Raw genomic sequence first — 16,186 nt, 5'->3', positions numbered from 1 at the left:
CATATGTTCTTCCAGCTCTCAGCTCATTTTAAGTTGATCAAAGGAACAATTGAGCGGGTCGTAGAAAAGCTCCATTCTGCATTTCACCGAATCCGAAACTTAAACCAATTCAAACATCGGTCAAATGAATGAATTTGTAGTTATGTTTCGAATAATAGTGGTGTGTAGAAGGACTTGTGGAATATATAGTCTAATCATCGGATCACGGGTGAGCTTGACCATATTTTTTCCTGTCACCGTGGAATCTAAAAAGTCATTCCTCAATCTGTCGTCACACAATTTCAATAATTCAAAGTTGTTGATACTTGCGGCTGCTTTTCTTCTGTCACAGCGCATAGCCTCAGACATCACGGGCTAAATATTCAAGTCGTTTAAAAATGCTGATACACAGAAAATTCCCAAGCGCTCTCAGCATCTCTGTCGCTCTTTGCCATTGAGTTTGTCATGCAGTGAGACACTCTCGCTCAAGTGCTGGCTGCAAACGGAAAGGAATTTCATTTGGAGCGCTGTGAGATGAACCAAGTCACACTAATCAAACATGATACTGCAGCACGGCAACTGTACCTACATTCTTCGTCATTACCAGTTGAGGTGTAAAATTGGATCAGATGTCATTTCTATGCTTACATGGGATGTTTTGGACATATAGGGGATTATTGCGAGAGCCAAGGGACATGTGACTCAACGGTGAATAAATGTCAATCTAATTCTGATAGGTTCAAATATCACTTTAGGAGACAGCTCCGCTCTCGTAAGTGTTACGCACCTCTCACTCAATGAGTTTGATTATATGTGAACAACTAGTGCTTGATGAAAGCAAACGGTGATCATTTTTGTTCAAATGGAGCTTTACTGTTTACCGCAGCGTATTCTTCAATTAAATCCTGTCTCTTTCATTTTGATTCTGGATTTTGTAAGCATTATATTCGGTATTTTTCTTGTGTTCTTTGTTTTTTTTAATCCTTTTTTTATGTAAAGCACATTGAGTTGCCTTGTGTGTGTGAAATGCGCGATAGAAATAAATCTGCCTTGTCTTGCCTTTGACGTCTATTTCCGTCAATGGCAGTGAATGAGTTAATTGGAACATGATCAGAAAAGGCATTAGGTGGGAGGTAGTAGCAAAAGATTTATGAAGGTGAGAGGCAGTTCACATCCAAACACCAACTCAGGGAGGTTATTCTGACACCCTGCAAAGAAATTCTCGCAGAAAGTGACAAAAACTCACAAGTGCAATGTACTATTTAGGGAATTTTCAATGTGCAGATAGCATGCTATCAAATACGGCGTCCTATGTGATCATTTACCCGAGCTATTCAAATATTTTGGATTTCACTAAATTTGACCTACTAATGCATAACCATTAGGAAGGTGGTACACGTTTCATCCTGCCAACTCCATTCTACAAATGCACCTTCATTGATGATTTTGTTCTCACTCACTTAACATGGGCACCCACGCAACCATCATTGCCAATAGCCACATTGTTTTCTTCATTCTCAGCTGTTTTCAGTTTGAAAAAATACAATACTGTTGTTTTTATAGTGAGCCTCAAAACTCGACACGGATTTGTTTTTGAAGTGAAGCAAAAATGACCCAATTATACGCGGTTGTTGGTTTAACTCTGCTTTATTTTTATTTCATTTGCAAGACACACGAGCACCTTCTGTCAACATGCCACGGAGGGGTTAGGCTAGGGGACAGCGGCAAGGTCGACAAAGTGGAGCAGTGAACACGTTTCAGCAGGGGGATACTCTTACATGCAAACATTTCTATCCATGATGCCCTCCTTCCGTAGGCCATCAAACACCCCCCCCCCCCCCCCCAGGTCGGCGAACTGCACTCGTCTCTCAAAAGCTTCTCTTTCTCTCCTCCGCAATAAAACTTTCACAAGATGGCTAGGCAACACATCTGGCCGAGGAGTGCAGGAAGTCGTATTCTCCTCTCTGATCTATTTATGGCTCATCAGCATTTCTACACTTGTGCATTCTGCTCCATGTGTGGGGCCTGCCTTTTGAACTCATTCTAGCCGGAAAGCCACACCGACGGCCACGAGATGCAAGCCGGGCTGCTACATTTTTCAGGACACTCACTTAACAGCAGTTGCGCTGGATTGGAATTCCGAGCACTTGAGTTCAGGGAAGGTTGTGTGAGGGCAATTGTTTTTCGACCTGCACTGTAACAGCCTGCTTTCAAATTCGACGACTTTGTTCAATCAGACTTGCATTCGAAATTTGAGAAGCATATTTAATTGCCGATAATAAGCAGTGCCACATTTTCATTCATAGTCTTTTGTATTCGGCGTCAAGCAATTAATCCAACATTTATTTCCAAATGGTGCCAGGCTTGCATTTGTTTCTGGCTCCTCTCTGTGTAATTTTCCTGCAGTGTTGCTTTTGTTCTCCACTGCACACATCACATCCCTTTTTTCCTATTGGGCCGAGCTCCTCAGTTCTTGCTTTGAAGATTTAATCAGGCAGATCTTCTTGATTAATTCTCTACGTGTTCTTTCACGGTACATAATCACAGAGTTTGATATGAACTCCGGTTGGATGCACACTTTTGATTGAGCACAGTCCCCAGGTACCTTCATTAGCCTGATTATTCGCATCCAAACACACCCCAGATACCAGTTTGCATGTAAATTAGGTTAATTATATTCCATCATCTTCTCCTCTTCTGTTGGCATATTCAGATCTCAACAAAAATGAACTAACATGTATGACCCACATTATAGAGAGAACATAAACGCAATCCGATTTTGAAACGTTTTTTTTAACCTGCAACAATATTGAAGTGATTGAAATGCCATTTTTTGTTATAAGACAAACCAGGCAAGTTCTCACATAGTTAAATGCTGACATCTAGTGGCCAACGTCATCCATCTAATTTCATATAAGTAATGTCACTAGTTAACCACTAGACGGCGCTGCAAATCTCCAAATTCCTTGAATCCACTTAATTGCTTATTTGCCAAACAACAAAAGTGTGCCCAACCTTTATTAAACAAATGCAAAAAAAAATTGGTGAATAAAAATCTCGTATCTACTTCTATTTTGTTGGATGAAAGGAATGATTCCAATTAGCATGCTATGTTGCTAGCATATATACACTAGATAAACAGAGATGCAATGTGTCTAATAAGTGAAGAATTGTTGGATTCCTAAAAACACAGGTTTGTCAAAAATTCTAAATTGGGATGCGTGTAAATGAGCTGAGGCTTAAACTAACATCAGAGTGCACTTTCAGGAGTCATAGGGTCAAATGGGGTTAGGTCAACAGCAATTCTTCCATTGATGCTTAAAGTGCAAACATTCCCGTGGGCTTTGTCCATTTTTCCATATTCTTCAACAGAAATATCTTTCATGTCCACTGTCACGTGTTTCTCAGGTCGTTTTGTTATTCATGGTACGCCACACACTCACTTTGTCTAGTCAGTATAGCGCAAATACACACGCGGGCTTACGCTAATCCCCCCGGCGAAACAAGGCGATAGATTTCTCCCGAGCATGGGATGTTCGTCAGGATTATTATCTGCAATGCAACCGCCAACATCATATTTAGCTGACAACGTATTTTGCCGGCTGGCTTTCCACACATCTCAAGCGCATATTTAGTAATATTGGGGATTTTGCGAGGCAACATGTAATGGCGCCATTGTTGATCAGGATTCTTCTAAGACTGTTCCCACCAATGAGCTCTGACCCACACTGACCTTGTCACCCTTGCCTAAGTGACCTCTCAGTGGGTGGCCTCCACACTCACCAGCATGGAGCATGAATGAAATATATTGCATGCATTTGCATGGCCGAATAGAAATGTGCGCGTCATATTGCGCTGAAGGATTATTCCATCCTGGTGTTTGTGAAAAGAGAAATGGTAATTTAAGCCATAATCACACATTTCTAGCTTTCAATCCGACATCGTACTTCAGCGGTTTTATTAAAAGATGGCCGCGGGATTAGTGCGGATAAACCTCGGAATTTATTGAAAAAGAAAAACAAGTGAAATGAAGTCGGGCATCAACAAGGAAGCTGGAGGCTGTTGAACACAGTTGATTATTTGTCTTTTAATGTCAATATCCAAAAGAAACAAATACAAGTTCAAAAGCAACAATTTATGGAATTAGATATAAGCATTGCCAACCTGAGAGTCACATTTTTCTTGTGAACTAATTATTCATTTTCTTTCATTTTGTCTTTGTCTCCACCCAAGATCTACAACGCAGTGCTACAAAAAGAAATACTTCCAGACCTTCAAAATTAGGAGACACACAAGAAAAACTACACACACAAAAGACAAAAAAATGGCGAGGAATGACACCACAAATACAAAAACAATCATATAAACACACACAGCAGATCAAATATCATGTATATTAAATTAGGCAATAAATTAAAATACATTTAATTCATGTAGAATGTTTGTTGCAACCCAAAAAAAAAAAAAAAAGAGCTCAAATAGAAGTGCTTGGACATTGCAGATGATCCATCATGAGAATTCCCACTTGGATCCATTTGGTAATCAGTTTGGAAAGAAATATGCAACTTACATGTCAAGTCATTTCTAACTGCAGCTAGTCTATTGCGCAACACACACACACACACACACACACACACACACACACACACACACACACACACACACACACACACACACACACACACTGATGATGGAATAGTTGGAGTCTCCACTTTGCAGGGTGGTTCTGCTAGTCTCTGTAGACGGAGGTTATCTGTCGGGGGGTCATGTGAGGTGCATGGTAGGAGTCATATGACGTTTGCACGCCATAGGCGGTCTGAGGCGGGTACAGGCCCTGGTCCACAGGCGACGGGGAGTAGTGGGGCGGGGCTAAGTAGTGAGGCGACGGCTCCTGTTTGCTGACCAGGTTGTTGCTGATGCTGAGGGGCGGAGTGGGGGGCCCCTCGTAGGGGGGAGTCCCCACCCCGCCGGTGTTATATTCATTTGGCGAGTGACTCTCGTAAGCCCCTCCTTTCACGGCCCTCAGCTGGAGCAGGTGGGCGGAGTCAAAGCTGCCGTAGGGCGGACTCGGCAGGCCCGGGGAGGCGTAGCTCGCCATGCCGCCCAGAGGCACGGGGGGAGGCCGGACTCTGTCGTCGGGCCTTCCGGCCACGCCCGGCGCCGGGCCCAGCTGGAGACACCCGGCGACCAGGTTGGTGGTGGGTTGCGAGAGCCCCTTGCAGAGGGTCTCCATGAAAGCTCTGCTCTCCAAAGAAAGACCCCTCTCCAGGGCAGCGGAGAGAGCGCAGATGTAGTTACGGGCCAGACGCAGGGTCTCGATTTTGGACAGTTTTTGGGTGTTGGAGTGACAGGGCATGATGCCGCGCAGGTTCTCCAACGCGTCGTTCAGGCCGTGCATGCGTGAGCGCTCCCTGGCGTTGGCCTTGACGCGGCGGGCGCGGAAGCGCTCCTGCCTGCCCTTGGTCAGTCGCTTCCTCTTGGGGCCGCACTGCTTGGATTCGTTCTCACCATCCTGGCCTGCCGCTTCTTCCTCCTCGTCTTCCTCGACCTCCTCGCTGCCCTCCTCCTTGGCCTGATGGTTGAGGCCGCGCGCTCTGCAGCGGTTTGAGGTCAAAGGGGCGTCGCCTTCGGGTGAGCTCACATCACCCTCCATCCACTGCGAGGGGCTGACGTCCTCCTCTCCCTCTTCTTGTCTGGCGTAGCGCTTGATCATCATCGTCTGTGCAAAGAAACAATCGTCCAACGTGAGCCGTAATACGAGACGCCATTCGCTTGGTCTGATGAGATGGAACGTATTGAAGTTAATATTGCTGAGTTCGCCATTTTCAGATCCTTTACCTACCTAGTACCTCGGAGATACAAATATGTCTTTGGGAGTTTTATTACCACAAAAACTCATCATCGTCATGTATTAACATTTGAAAAGTTTAAAAAAAAAATCTCTCATGGTGTCATTCTACAGAATTCTGCCTACCCACTCTTGCTCTTTTTTTCTCACGATATTTCATGCATTTTATAGAGGATGCGAACAGCTTCTTTGAGAATTAAAAAATAAGTTCCAGTCCCCCCACATTATTACATCTTCAAAATGAGTGAATCCAGAAATTGGTGGATCATAACAATCTAAAACATTTTAAAATAATGATAACATTTCAGCTGGATATTGTAGTTTGACTACCTTTCAGCACCGGACAGTTCTCCTACTCCTACAGTTGCTTATTGGCCCAAGCGTTTTACATCCACGAAGGAAACAACTTGGGGATCTTTTTCGTTCTTGTTTCTCTGTCTCACTTGGTTCTAATCCCAGTCACTGTCTGAACTGGTAAAGCCCCGGAAGGATAAACTCACTGGCAGGTTGAAAGTCCAATCTGGGCCATGGTAGGATTTATTCTGCGGATGAAGCGGCGAGCACGGGATTAAAATGGAACCCTGACGACCTCAGATCAGACACGGAGAACTCGAGATGAATTGACATACATCTCCAAATGCTGAAATATTACATCCCACTTTGAGATGTAAATTTGACTCATTCATGTTACAAATGGTTATTTTCTAATAATCCTGTTACAGTTTGTAGAGGTGACTCCCTCACCCAAACTAATAAATAACTGTTGAATTTAACATTTTAAACTCATTTATGCTCCAAAATGAAACAGAAAAAAAATCATGTCAAATACGCATGGGAGACGTACCTGTCCTCTAGAAGTTTATCCTGCGTCCAATGGTCAGATTTTGACTCGTTTGTCCATTAAAGAGAGATTTGTGTCTGTGTGCTTCTGCAGCGCTGCGGCGTAGTCTTAGTGAGGGTCACCCTGCAGGGGCTCTGGCTTTAACCTCCACTGACAAGCTCCGCCTCCCGCCAAGCCAAGTTGCGCGTGGCCGGCCCGTGGCTTGAGGCCCACACGGCGCTCCCGCGCGTGTGTGTGTGTGTGTGTGTGTGTCGGGACACCCTTTGTTGCAGTGAGGCAGCACGTTTGGGGAGACGCGCTCAGCCGCCTGAGCTTAACTGTATGTGACAGCTTGAAGTTGCATGTGAGCAGGTGTTTGCTGCATGCCCCCTTGCAGCCTGTCGTCCCTCAGCGGCTGCCTGCTAAACTGTTGCACAAGTTCAGCTCACCCAAGAGGCCGCTCAGACCACATGAGGTGTGCAATTCAGCTTTATGTGCTTTGGAAAAGAAGCAAAACTCCCGATGCACATTGATCGGGGAGCTTTAATCAAATCTCGAGACTCCATTCTCGTTATTAGCCGTCGACCGTGCATTCCCTCCATAAATTCAGATACTTAAAAATAAAATATCCTACTTTAAATTAGATGTATGCTTTGATGATTACGTTCGGAAATTTTCTGTAAATGAATACACATATTTCAATCATTTGATTTTATATGATAAAAATAAATCATAAATAATTTGCTTTTAAAAGTAAAAAGCCATAGATTACAATTCTCAGTGAAATTTACATAGACAGTGTCTACGAATCATAATTACTTTTATCTGCGATATGTTTTTAAAGCAATCAAGAAGTGAAATGAATCGTACATAAAACAGCAAACCAAATAAGAAGAGTTTCAACATCACATAAGTGACAATTTGGACTTGGTTGAGTAAGAGGTCAGAATCTAACCGAGGCTCTCGCCCTTTCTTTTTACCCTGACAAAAAGTGCGAACCCAGAGTGTGAGCTGTTCATGTCCCAGCTTCTCCTTTTCCACACCTGCAGCCTGAATTGGGAATTGCAATGTTGGGCCCACTACCTCCCCTGGAGAGAAGCTGAGACCTTGTGGTATCCAAATCACATAAACATGTGACATTTCATTGCATGCTTTTTCTTTTCTTTTTTTTTTTGTCTGCTCACTCTTTTGGCCTACTTATTTTAAACAACATATGTTCCGAAAAAAAATGCAGCTTTTGGTCATTAACAGGCCACTACATTAGGTACACCTCCACAATTTAAACACAAAATTCTCACTAGACTAACACCGTCTTGCTATGATTTAGTGGTACCTTGTGGCTTGCACAGAAAACATTAAACACACAATGATGTAGTTCATAAAATGTAGCCTAAAAAATAGCTTAATGCTAACAAGCAATGCTACAGATGGGCTAAATAATAGCTTTAGTTTTGTGATGTCATAATTATTAAGTGACTAATATTACTATGGCTTACTACTTGTATATCCTTTTGTTCGAGTGATACTGCCCCCTGGTGGTCAAAACATGTACACAAGAAGGAGGAGCATAATGTACAAAGAAATGTGGCAAAAAAATTATTCTGTTGAATTATGTCAATAATGTATATTTCAAATTACTATTTTTCATCCTCAAAAACACAGATGGAACAGATTAATTGCATTTCCATTCATTTCAATTGGGAAAGATGATTTGAGTGTGTTAAATGTGCTATCTCACGTCCCAAGTAAAACAACATTTTTTTTTCCCTCGATTATAGTTTGGCACAGCGTAGAAGTCTATTGAATCATATCTTGTTCAGCTATTAGCTTAATTAACTACTCGAGCAGCTTCAAGCATTCATATTTTCTGTAAATCTGACACTCAGTTGTTCATCCATTCTCTGCTGGTATCTCAGTATGAACAGAAAACATGATCCTGTCTTTCATACATTATGACGAAAGTGGTGATAACATTCTTTTTTTTTTTTTAAATGAACCCATCAAATTCACTTCAGTAGGCACAAACTCCAACTCCCTCTATGCCGCAAAATAGGCTCCTGTCCATCTGTTATACTCCAAGTCCAATGAGAGAAGTCACCTCCGTAGGGTGAGGAGTGCATACATGTGTGTGAGAGTGCACTTGTGTTCATTTGTGAATGCATCAGGGACTTCAGATGATTGCAAGAGAAGCCATAAACTTCCTGCCCCCCCCCCCCCCAAAAAAATATTCCACAATCCAGACCCAGCAGTCTGCACTGTTTTTCTTTGTCCTCAACATGTACGTATTTAGTATATACCTCAATTGGGGTACTTGTAAAGTTGTTCAAAATATTGTGTTGGCTCAAAGTTTGAAGATTCCATTCGGCCAATATTGTTTGCCTTTTTTTTTCCCCGTCCTTTCCCGCAGGGCATAATCTGTAAATGTAAAGTAAGTTATTGCAAGTCCAGGCTGGGCTACAATACCCAGAGTGTGTGATACACCCAATTGAGCCCAGACTGTGACTCTCCATATGTGTGCGTTCACTTCATAAAGTATAATATGCAAATAGTGGCCACAATATAGAGAGGATACAAAAAAGTGCAGAGAATGAACGTTGCTGCGAGTTTCATGGTCCCCCATCAACTTTTGAATTGACCCACATCCAAGCCACACTTGAACCTCCCTCCAGCCCAGCGCCGACCCGGGGTGATGTTGACCATGTGTCCCCCCCTACTAACCATCTCATTGATGGACCCCAGGACCGGATAAAATAGTCCCCTCGACCCCACCCCCTCGCCTCACTAAACCCCCTTAACCCTTCTCCAAAGCCGCTGTTGGCCCCCTGTTGAGCGTGCTCATTGGCTGACCGCCTTCAGGCGTCCCTTTTTCACGGGCCTATTGTCTGGGCCTGTAAGCAGCTTTGTTTCTGCATGTGCAGCTGGGCTAGCCCGCGCTGCCATTAGCCACAACATGCTACACACAGAGCGGGATAATATAATTACAAAACAAAAGTCAGGTGGCTCACGAGAGCTGCCAGGAGAAGCCAATTTGGGGGAGATGCAAGGACACGCTGGCGGGTGGCCAGCTATAATTCGATTATGAAGTTGTGTGAATAACAAAAGACACAATTGAATCTTTTTTTTTCTTTTATTTGTCCCACTGTGATTTAATTCAATTGCCGTTTGGGCTCCAAAAATGGCAGCGTGAAAAGAAAGATTTACTCTTCCAATTTAGTGGTCACTCGCTCAGCAAATTTGATATTCGACGACAAAATTGCAGAAAAAAAACGTCCCCCCCTCCAGCACCTCGACCGCATGTGAGGGCCCGGAGCAGATGAATGACCGAGACTCGGAGTTTTTCTGCAAAGCGACGGCTCTTGTGCGCTTATTGTGCATGAATGCGCACAGACGAGCGGACAATGGGATCAGTGGCAGATCCATCTCCTGTAATGCTTTCTTTAAACACGGCTGCAAGTGTGTCCCCCTGTTCTGTCGGCAGACCAGAATTTATCCTGTTAGTCACCCTAGATGAGTGAAAAAGACTCAAATCAACCCCCATCCCAGCTGGACATACACACACAGGCATAAACGCTGCAGCTTTATCGACAGCTGATATGAGCAGGTTAAGCTGGTGACTACTGTTTGGAGCAGGTCAAGCATAACAGCATGGGTTAATGTCTTTTTGTCTCTGCGGTGCGTACGGCAAAGACTGTTTTTTTGGGATAAGACAATAAGCAATTGTGTCCAATGAACACATGCAAGGCTTGGTGTCCGTATTGTAGCCACTTCAGGGTGTGTAAATGGTCATTTTGTGGCCCATTAGGCGCAGTTGGATGTTTCCCCTGCCAGAGCGCCACATTCTCATGCTTGTGCGTGTCTCTTCAGAAATGTTGCAGCACAATTGGACACATTTGACTTTTTATTTCTGTACTTACAGACACAAATTTGAGGAACTGTAACAGATGTCCTAATACTTTTGTCAATATAGTTCATATAGTAGGAAATGCACTTCGGAATTGCATTTCTTGGACTAATTTATTTCACCGAACATTGTTTGCTCGCTTTTACTCGTCAGTCAATGTGGAGCTTGTTCAGTTTCTGGGTGTTGCGGGAAATGCAGACCCGATATATTTCTTGCCATCGCCATAGAAAGAGTTTTCCCACGTGTACGTTTGGATGATCAACTCCTTTCCGCCCAGGCTCAAGCGACATCTGAGAAAGAGAGACAAAAACTTTGAATTTAATCCAGCAAGTACAGGCAGATAACGCAGAAGGACGACGCTCACTGTTTTCCGGGCCTGGTGATGTAACACAGACTGTAAACGGCAAAGTCAAATTCGGGGCTGCAGCCGACGACTGCAGAGCCGACTTGCTTGAAGTAGCCGTCCCACTTGAACTGCATTCCCAGCACGTCCGGGAAGGTCGTCCACTGCGAGGAGGAAGACGAGACAGACGGTGAAGGAAGCGCTACACACGTGATAAAACGAGACGATGTAAGGTTTTGTGTTTACAGGCCCGTTGAAGCTGTGGCTGTAGTAATTCAGGAGCCCTCTTTTCTCCAGAAGGTAAAACTGGATCCAGTTGTGGAAGCCTGACACCTTTCCTCCCTTTATCTCACCTAGAACAGAGATATTTCTATTTATATTCTTCCACGTGCTTGAAAATGATTGCATTTTTGTTGAAAAGAGCTTTAAAACGGAATAAAATGCGTTATCAGTGCTTACATTTGTAACCAGCAAAAGACAACAAACCTGCAAAAATGTGCTCAAAACCACTGGAATCCATCCTCCTGTTATTGCGAGAGTACAGTCCGAACCACATCATCTTCAGATCATAGATGAACTCTTCCTCAGACTTGTAGATGCCTTCAAGGACAAAATAACATTACGTTTGCTGAAACACTTGGATGTGTGGAGTGACGTACCCTTCGTGTATAAGAAGGCAAAAAGTTCTCGGCCCAGTTCGGTGTTGGACATGGTCTCCCTAAGGAAGTCCTCCTGCTCAGCTGTCTCCTGGGGATTCTCGTCCTCGTCTTGTCCGGTCATCCTGTTGTAGTTGTCCAACAGAGCCAAGAGAGCCGCATAACTGGGCCTGGAGAACAAAGCCTCCTCATCCAAAAAACGGAAAAAGCTGAAAGCACAAAATCAGATGTCATACGGACGTGATAGACGTGCCGTAAAATCGGAGGTGTTGCCTAACGGGCGAGAGGAGAGATCGTCCTGGGAGCCAGTTTGAGATCCAGAGATCAATGCCTGGGGGTCAATCACCAACTGTAAGGCTGAAGCTCGGTTCGAGTCCAGAGCGTAAAGTGCTTCAGAGACAGACTTGAGCTCAGCATCGGTGATCACGGAGCCACCGCCGGTTTCGCCACCTGTACATTGTACAGCATCAAAAATAGGTGACATACTTGACACGAGAACTGCATACAAACATGCAATGTTTTATCTGAAACTATACTGACATCTGCTGGTTACATAGAGTCATTGATTTCTGCTGTGGTTTCTAAAATAAATACAATTTTAAAAAAATAAAACGAAAACTACTATTATTATAAAAGTATTAAAAGTTCAATCAAATGAAGAATTAAAGAAATCAAATTTATCAGTTAAAAAAAAAGCGAATGCAAAATAAAAATGAACTCATCGAACTAGTCTGTTTTCTGACTGCTGTCAGTGCCATTGAGCAAGGCTCACTCGGGACCTCTTTTGCCTTTCCTATTGTGACTTTGTGTTCTCCATAAGGCAATAGAGCAGCACACACCAGTAAGTTTATTTTCTTACCCTTGCATACATCTGCATAGTCACCGCAGCAGTTGTTGTGCTGCATGCACTTTGAGTTGCAATGGCACTTATTTTGAGAGTTGTACTTCTCATTACACCGACCTTTACATGAAGTGGATCCCGCTTTAAAAAAACAAAACAGATGGAATGGTTCCTTCATGCTTTGGATAGGACAATTTAATAATTTAATGTACACAGTATGGTATAGTAATTATGTCATTTTTGTATTCGTATTATTTTTTTTCTTTCCATATTTACCAATTAAGCACTTACCTTTACAAAGATCTGCATAGTCTGAACAGCAGTCTCGGTAGCGTTCACAGGAAGGATTGCACTGACAGGAAAAATCCCCGTCAGTACCAAAGCCACAGCGACCCTGACATGAGTCAAGAGAGTCTAGAAGACAACGGAACACATTATTCGGAGTGTCCCGCCAATCAGCTCTACCCATCCCCAAAAATATATCTTACTACTGTGTGCCTGATAGAGCAGAGTGACCCAAAGTGCAAAGACAGCAATGAGCTTCATCCTGGCTCGCTGGAAACGAGGTGAACAGACCCTCGCTGTGGTCTCCCTTTTATAGAAGGTAGCCCATGTTGGATGTCATCCAGCCCACATGGCAGGATTCTCCTCACAAGATGTTTCCAATGACCTTTATACATGATTTGCTCAGATATTTGCATTGGTTTAATGATTGTTCTATGTAGTTGACCCCAGACAGTTTTTCTTAATGTGCAAATAAGTTTGCGATCTTTTCTATGTGAAAGCGCACACCTGTTTGGTACGCCGAGTCTACTTTAATGGACATATTAAAAAAAAAGATATGGCAGAATCAAGTTGGGAGATTCGAGCAGTCATTTTCAGGGAATGAACGATCATCGCTGTTTATTTCTAAAGTTATGCTCGTTTGTGCCAAAATACTCAATATAAAAAAAAGTCTGTGTCAGATGTTGTGTTTCACAGGTTTTTTTTGGGGGGGTTTTTTTCAAGGCAGCTCTGACTGAATAGATTCCAATATGTGAAGTCATGTGTGGACTCCAGAAACAAGTCACCATTTTTACCTCAATATTTCATTTCATTGCATTTTGCGTCTCTGTATTCAACTGAGATTATTTATTATATATCATTTATTAATTACTATTACTATTTATTACAATCAAGTTATACATTTTATATTCCATGTTTGCACAATAAAATAATCCGTTTGTAGTTAAGTGAGACAGTGAATTTATAGTCACTTGGTCTCTTAGCAAAGATCCTCAGGATTGGCGAAGAACTGCTGGGTCAAAAGGTTATTGGGTGTGCGTCTACAGTTGTCCTCCTTTACGCTAGAGAGCGGTATACAGCATTAATAGCTTGATTGTGTTTGACTCTCCTCGGCTTCCGTAGACAGCGTGGACGTCAATGACATTCGCCTACCAACTCATTGAGCGTTTTTATAAGTGCTCACGCGTGGTTACTCGTAAGATGTCATTAAGCTTTCTATTCAGGTCTCTCAGTAGAGATGTCGCAAAAGTGAGTAGACTGAAATCGATTTCTAATATTGTTTTGAATTATTACCTAAAGTTTGTGTTCGTCCAGTTCCTAAGTACCGCCGATCTGCACTAAATGACTGTTTTCCAGAAACGTTTAATCCGTGAATTATTTTATATTAGGTTCGAACAATTTGAATGGATGATTATGTTATGTGCATTTTGCATCGATTTACAATAAAGACAATGGAAGATGGTTTTAACACGTGAGCACGATCCCCTTGTCACCTTCAGGTGTGCAGTCACACTTTGCACTCAGCATGCCATCCTCTTCTGGTGGCTGACAAGAGCCTCCTGGTTAAATTGAGAAAAACCACTGGGTACACCTTTATAAACTGCAAGAAAGCGCTGGAGACTTTTGACAATGATATCGCACAGGTTTGGATTTGGATTTCTTTAGCCCACATGATGCTCTGGTGTGCTGAGTAATGTTGACGAATCTATCTGTCAGGCGGAGGCTTGGCTGCACCAACAGGCGCAGAAGGAAGGCTGGAGCAAAGCAAACAAGCTGGAGGGTCGCAAAGCTAAGGAGGGCCTCATTGGTGTCTTGGTGGGAGATCAAGTTGCCGTCATGGTGGAGGTAGCGGAATTGGATGGAACCCATCTCCATAGCTTTGTTGAAAATACACGAGTTCATATCAAATATTTGGGTTTTCTTTCAATATTGTTCATGATTCAGGTCAACTGCGAGACAGACTTTGTTGCCCGCAATGAGAACTTTCAACAGCTGGTGAAAGATGTTGCCTTCTCCACCTTAGCTCACCACCAAAATAAAAGTCAAAGTCAGACAGGATACATGAAGGTAGGGCCATGTTTGAGTTTGTTGTTTTCATGGCAACTGCCTCTCACCTGTATCATAAACTAAAAATCAAATTCTGTATAATGCTAAAAATCAAAGTATGTAGGTACGCAGTTAGAATTGAAATATAGAATTAGTTCTTTCCACAGCTACACATCAACAAGAACCCCTTTTTCGTTTCAGCCCACAGCTTCCTCCCCCTGCTAATCAGTAATTATAGCACAACTTTTTTTTCCCCAGGTACCGTATTTTTCGGACTATAAGGCGCTCCGGACTATAAGGCGCACCTTCAATGAATGGCCCATTTGAAAACTTTGTCTTTATATAAGGCGCACCGGACTATAAGGCGCACCATTAATGCATCATGTCAGATTTTTAATCCAAATCGAATCCTTCTCCATTTTATCTTTTTTATTTCAACTTCAGATGCAACAAATTACTTTATACTCACAAAATAATGATCCATAGTCTTTTTGATTCATGATTCATAGTCTTCAGCGGGCCACTTATGATTGATTTCATGACACAATGCTTCAGGGCAGTTTAAATATAGGAATTTGTTCCACATATAAGGCGCACCGGACTATAAGGCGCACTGACGGCTTTGGAGAAAATTTTAGGTTTTTAGCTCGTAAAATACGGTACTGAAATTGTGAACGTCATTGCGTGTGTTCCAGAGTCTCCTGGCGTCTGAGGAACTGAACAAACTAAATGTGTCAGATGGAGCTACCCTCGCTGATCAGGTGGCTTTAAGCATAGGTCAGTAGCAATGATTGTTTCATGCGACTGGCTGATATTTGTCGTTGTTATATAATACTATTCATATAATATTTATAATAATTGTTCTGTCCTATCAGGTCGCCTGGGTGAGAACATGTCAGTGAGGCGGGCGGTGACAGTAAGCGTCCCCACTGATTGGAACATTGGTTCATACGTTCATGGCGGCGTGGCGAGCCAGACCGAGGTGGCCATGGGACGCTACGGCGCCCTGGTTGTATTCCAGGGCGGAAAAGAACGGCAAAGTTTGGGTCGCAAACTGGGACAGCACATTGTGGGAGAGGCGCCCTCGTCCCTTGGCAACATGGATGACCTGCCGTGCGGTGAAAGCGAGACGCGCCTCCTACCTCAGACCTTCCTGGGAGACCCCAGCAGGACTGTGGCCCAGTTTCTCATGGGTCAACAGGCCAGAGTGCTGGACTTTGTTAGGTTTCATTGTGGGGAGAGCGCTGGTGAGTAAACAAAGTGATGAAATTGTTTTTATGTCACAATGAAATGCTCATTTCTTTTTTTTTTTTTAAATAATCTATTATAAAATCCAGGTTTATGTAAAATGCATTTTGTTTTAATTATAATGAATGGATGGATTAATGTATAGATCTCGTAAAGCACGACGATGATAACTAATAAAACGATGACGAAACAATAAACTACTTGCCCAGTACATTCAAA

General features: G+C 43.0%; 3 protein-coding genes across 3 annotated transcripts; 1 reads left to right on the top strand and 2 right to left on the bottom strand.

The window, feature by feature from the left end:
* Positions 1-4,708: 4,708 nt before the first annotated feature.
* LOC147049181 (neurogenic differentiation factor 4-like) lies at positions 4,709-6,768 on the bottom strand. The gene is made up of 3 exons (XM_085924466.1): positions 6,672-6,768; positions 6,010-6,011; positions 4,709-5,698 (listed from the first exon to the last, which is right to left on the bottom strand). The coding sequence occupies exon 3, from the start codon at positions 5,693-5,695 to the stop codon at positions 4,709-4,711; it is 987 nt and encodes a 328-aa protein (XP_085780592.1). The 5' UTR covers positions 5,696-5,698; positions 6,010-6,011; positions 6,672-6,768.
* Positions 6,769-10,532: 3,764 nt separating this feature from the next.
* endou (endonuclease, polyU-specific) lies at positions 10,533-12,939 on the bottom strand. The gene is made up of 9 exons (XM_085924185.1): positions 12,877-12,939; positions 12,680-12,802; positions 12,407-12,529; positions 11,826-11,997; positions 11,551-11,756; positions 11,378-11,491; positions 11,138-11,244; positions 10,913-11,055; positions 10,533-10,838 (listed from the first exon to the last, which is right to left on the bottom strand). The coding sequence occupies exons 1-9, from the start codon at positions 12,932-12,934 to the stop codon at positions 10,718-10,720; spliced, it is 1,167 nt and encodes a 388-aa protein (XP_085780311.1). The 5' UTR covers positions 12,935-12,939; the 3' UTR covers positions 10,533-10,717.
* Positions 12,940-13,776: 837 nt separating this feature from the next.
* On the top strand, positions 13,777-16,176 carry tsfm (Ts translation elongation factor, mitochondrial). Its single transcript, XM_085924101.1, has 6 exons — positions 13,777-13,921; positions 14,173-14,316; positions 14,390-14,518; positions 14,618-14,740; positions 15,415-15,496; positions 15,595-16,176. Exons 1-6 carry the CDS (start codon positions 13,811-13,813, stop codon positions 15,972-15,974), a joined length of 969 nt encoding a protein of 322 aa, XP_085780227.1. The 5' UTR covers positions 13,777-13,810; the 3' UTR covers positions 15,975-16,176.
* Positions 16,177-16,186: the final 10 nt, after the last annotated feature.

The sequence above is a fragment of the Syngnathus leptorhynchus genome, chromosome 11 (genome assembly GCF_054491065.1).
Source record: "Syngnathus leptorhynchus isolate UIUO chromosome 11, UIUO_Slep, whole genome shotgun sequence".
Taxonomy (NCBI): domain Eukaryota; kingdom Metazoa; phylum Chordata; class Actinopteri; order Syngnathiformes; family Syngnathidae; genus Syngnathus; species Syngnathus leptorhynchus.
This window is presented reverse-complemented; position numbering and strand designations above follow the sequence as displayed.

Bases quoted from the DNA above. Each gene is read 5' to 3' on its own strand.
- tsfm (XM_085924101.1), top strand. From the start codon at position 13,811: ATGACATTCGCCTACCAACTCATTGAGCGTTTTTATAAGTGCTCACGC. The intron at 14,741-15,414 runs GTAGGGCCATGT...CGTGTGTTCCAG, and splicing joins GTCAGACAGGATACATGAAG to AGTCTCCTGGCGTCTGAGGA. The intron at 15,497-15,594 runs GTCAGTAGCAAT...CTGTCCTATCAG, and splicing joins TCAGGTGGCTTTAAGCATAG to GTCGCCTGGGTGAGAACATG.
- LOC147049181 (XM_085924466.1), bottom strand. From the start codon at position 5,695: ATGATGATCAAGCGCTACGCCAGACAAGAAGAGGGAGAGGAGGACGTC.
- endou (XM_085924185.1), bottom strand. From the start codon at position 12,934: ATGAAGCTCATTGCTGTCTTTGCACTTTGGGTCACTCTGCTCTATCAG. The intron at 12,530-12,679 runs GTAAGTGCTTAA...GTTTTTTTAAAG, and splicing joins CTATGCAGATCTTTGTAAAG to CGGGATCCACTTCATGTAAA. The intron at 10,839-10,912 runs GTGAGCGTCGTC...TCTCTTTCTCAG, and splicing joins ATCACCAGGCCCGGAAAACA to ATGTCGCTTGAGCCTGGGCG.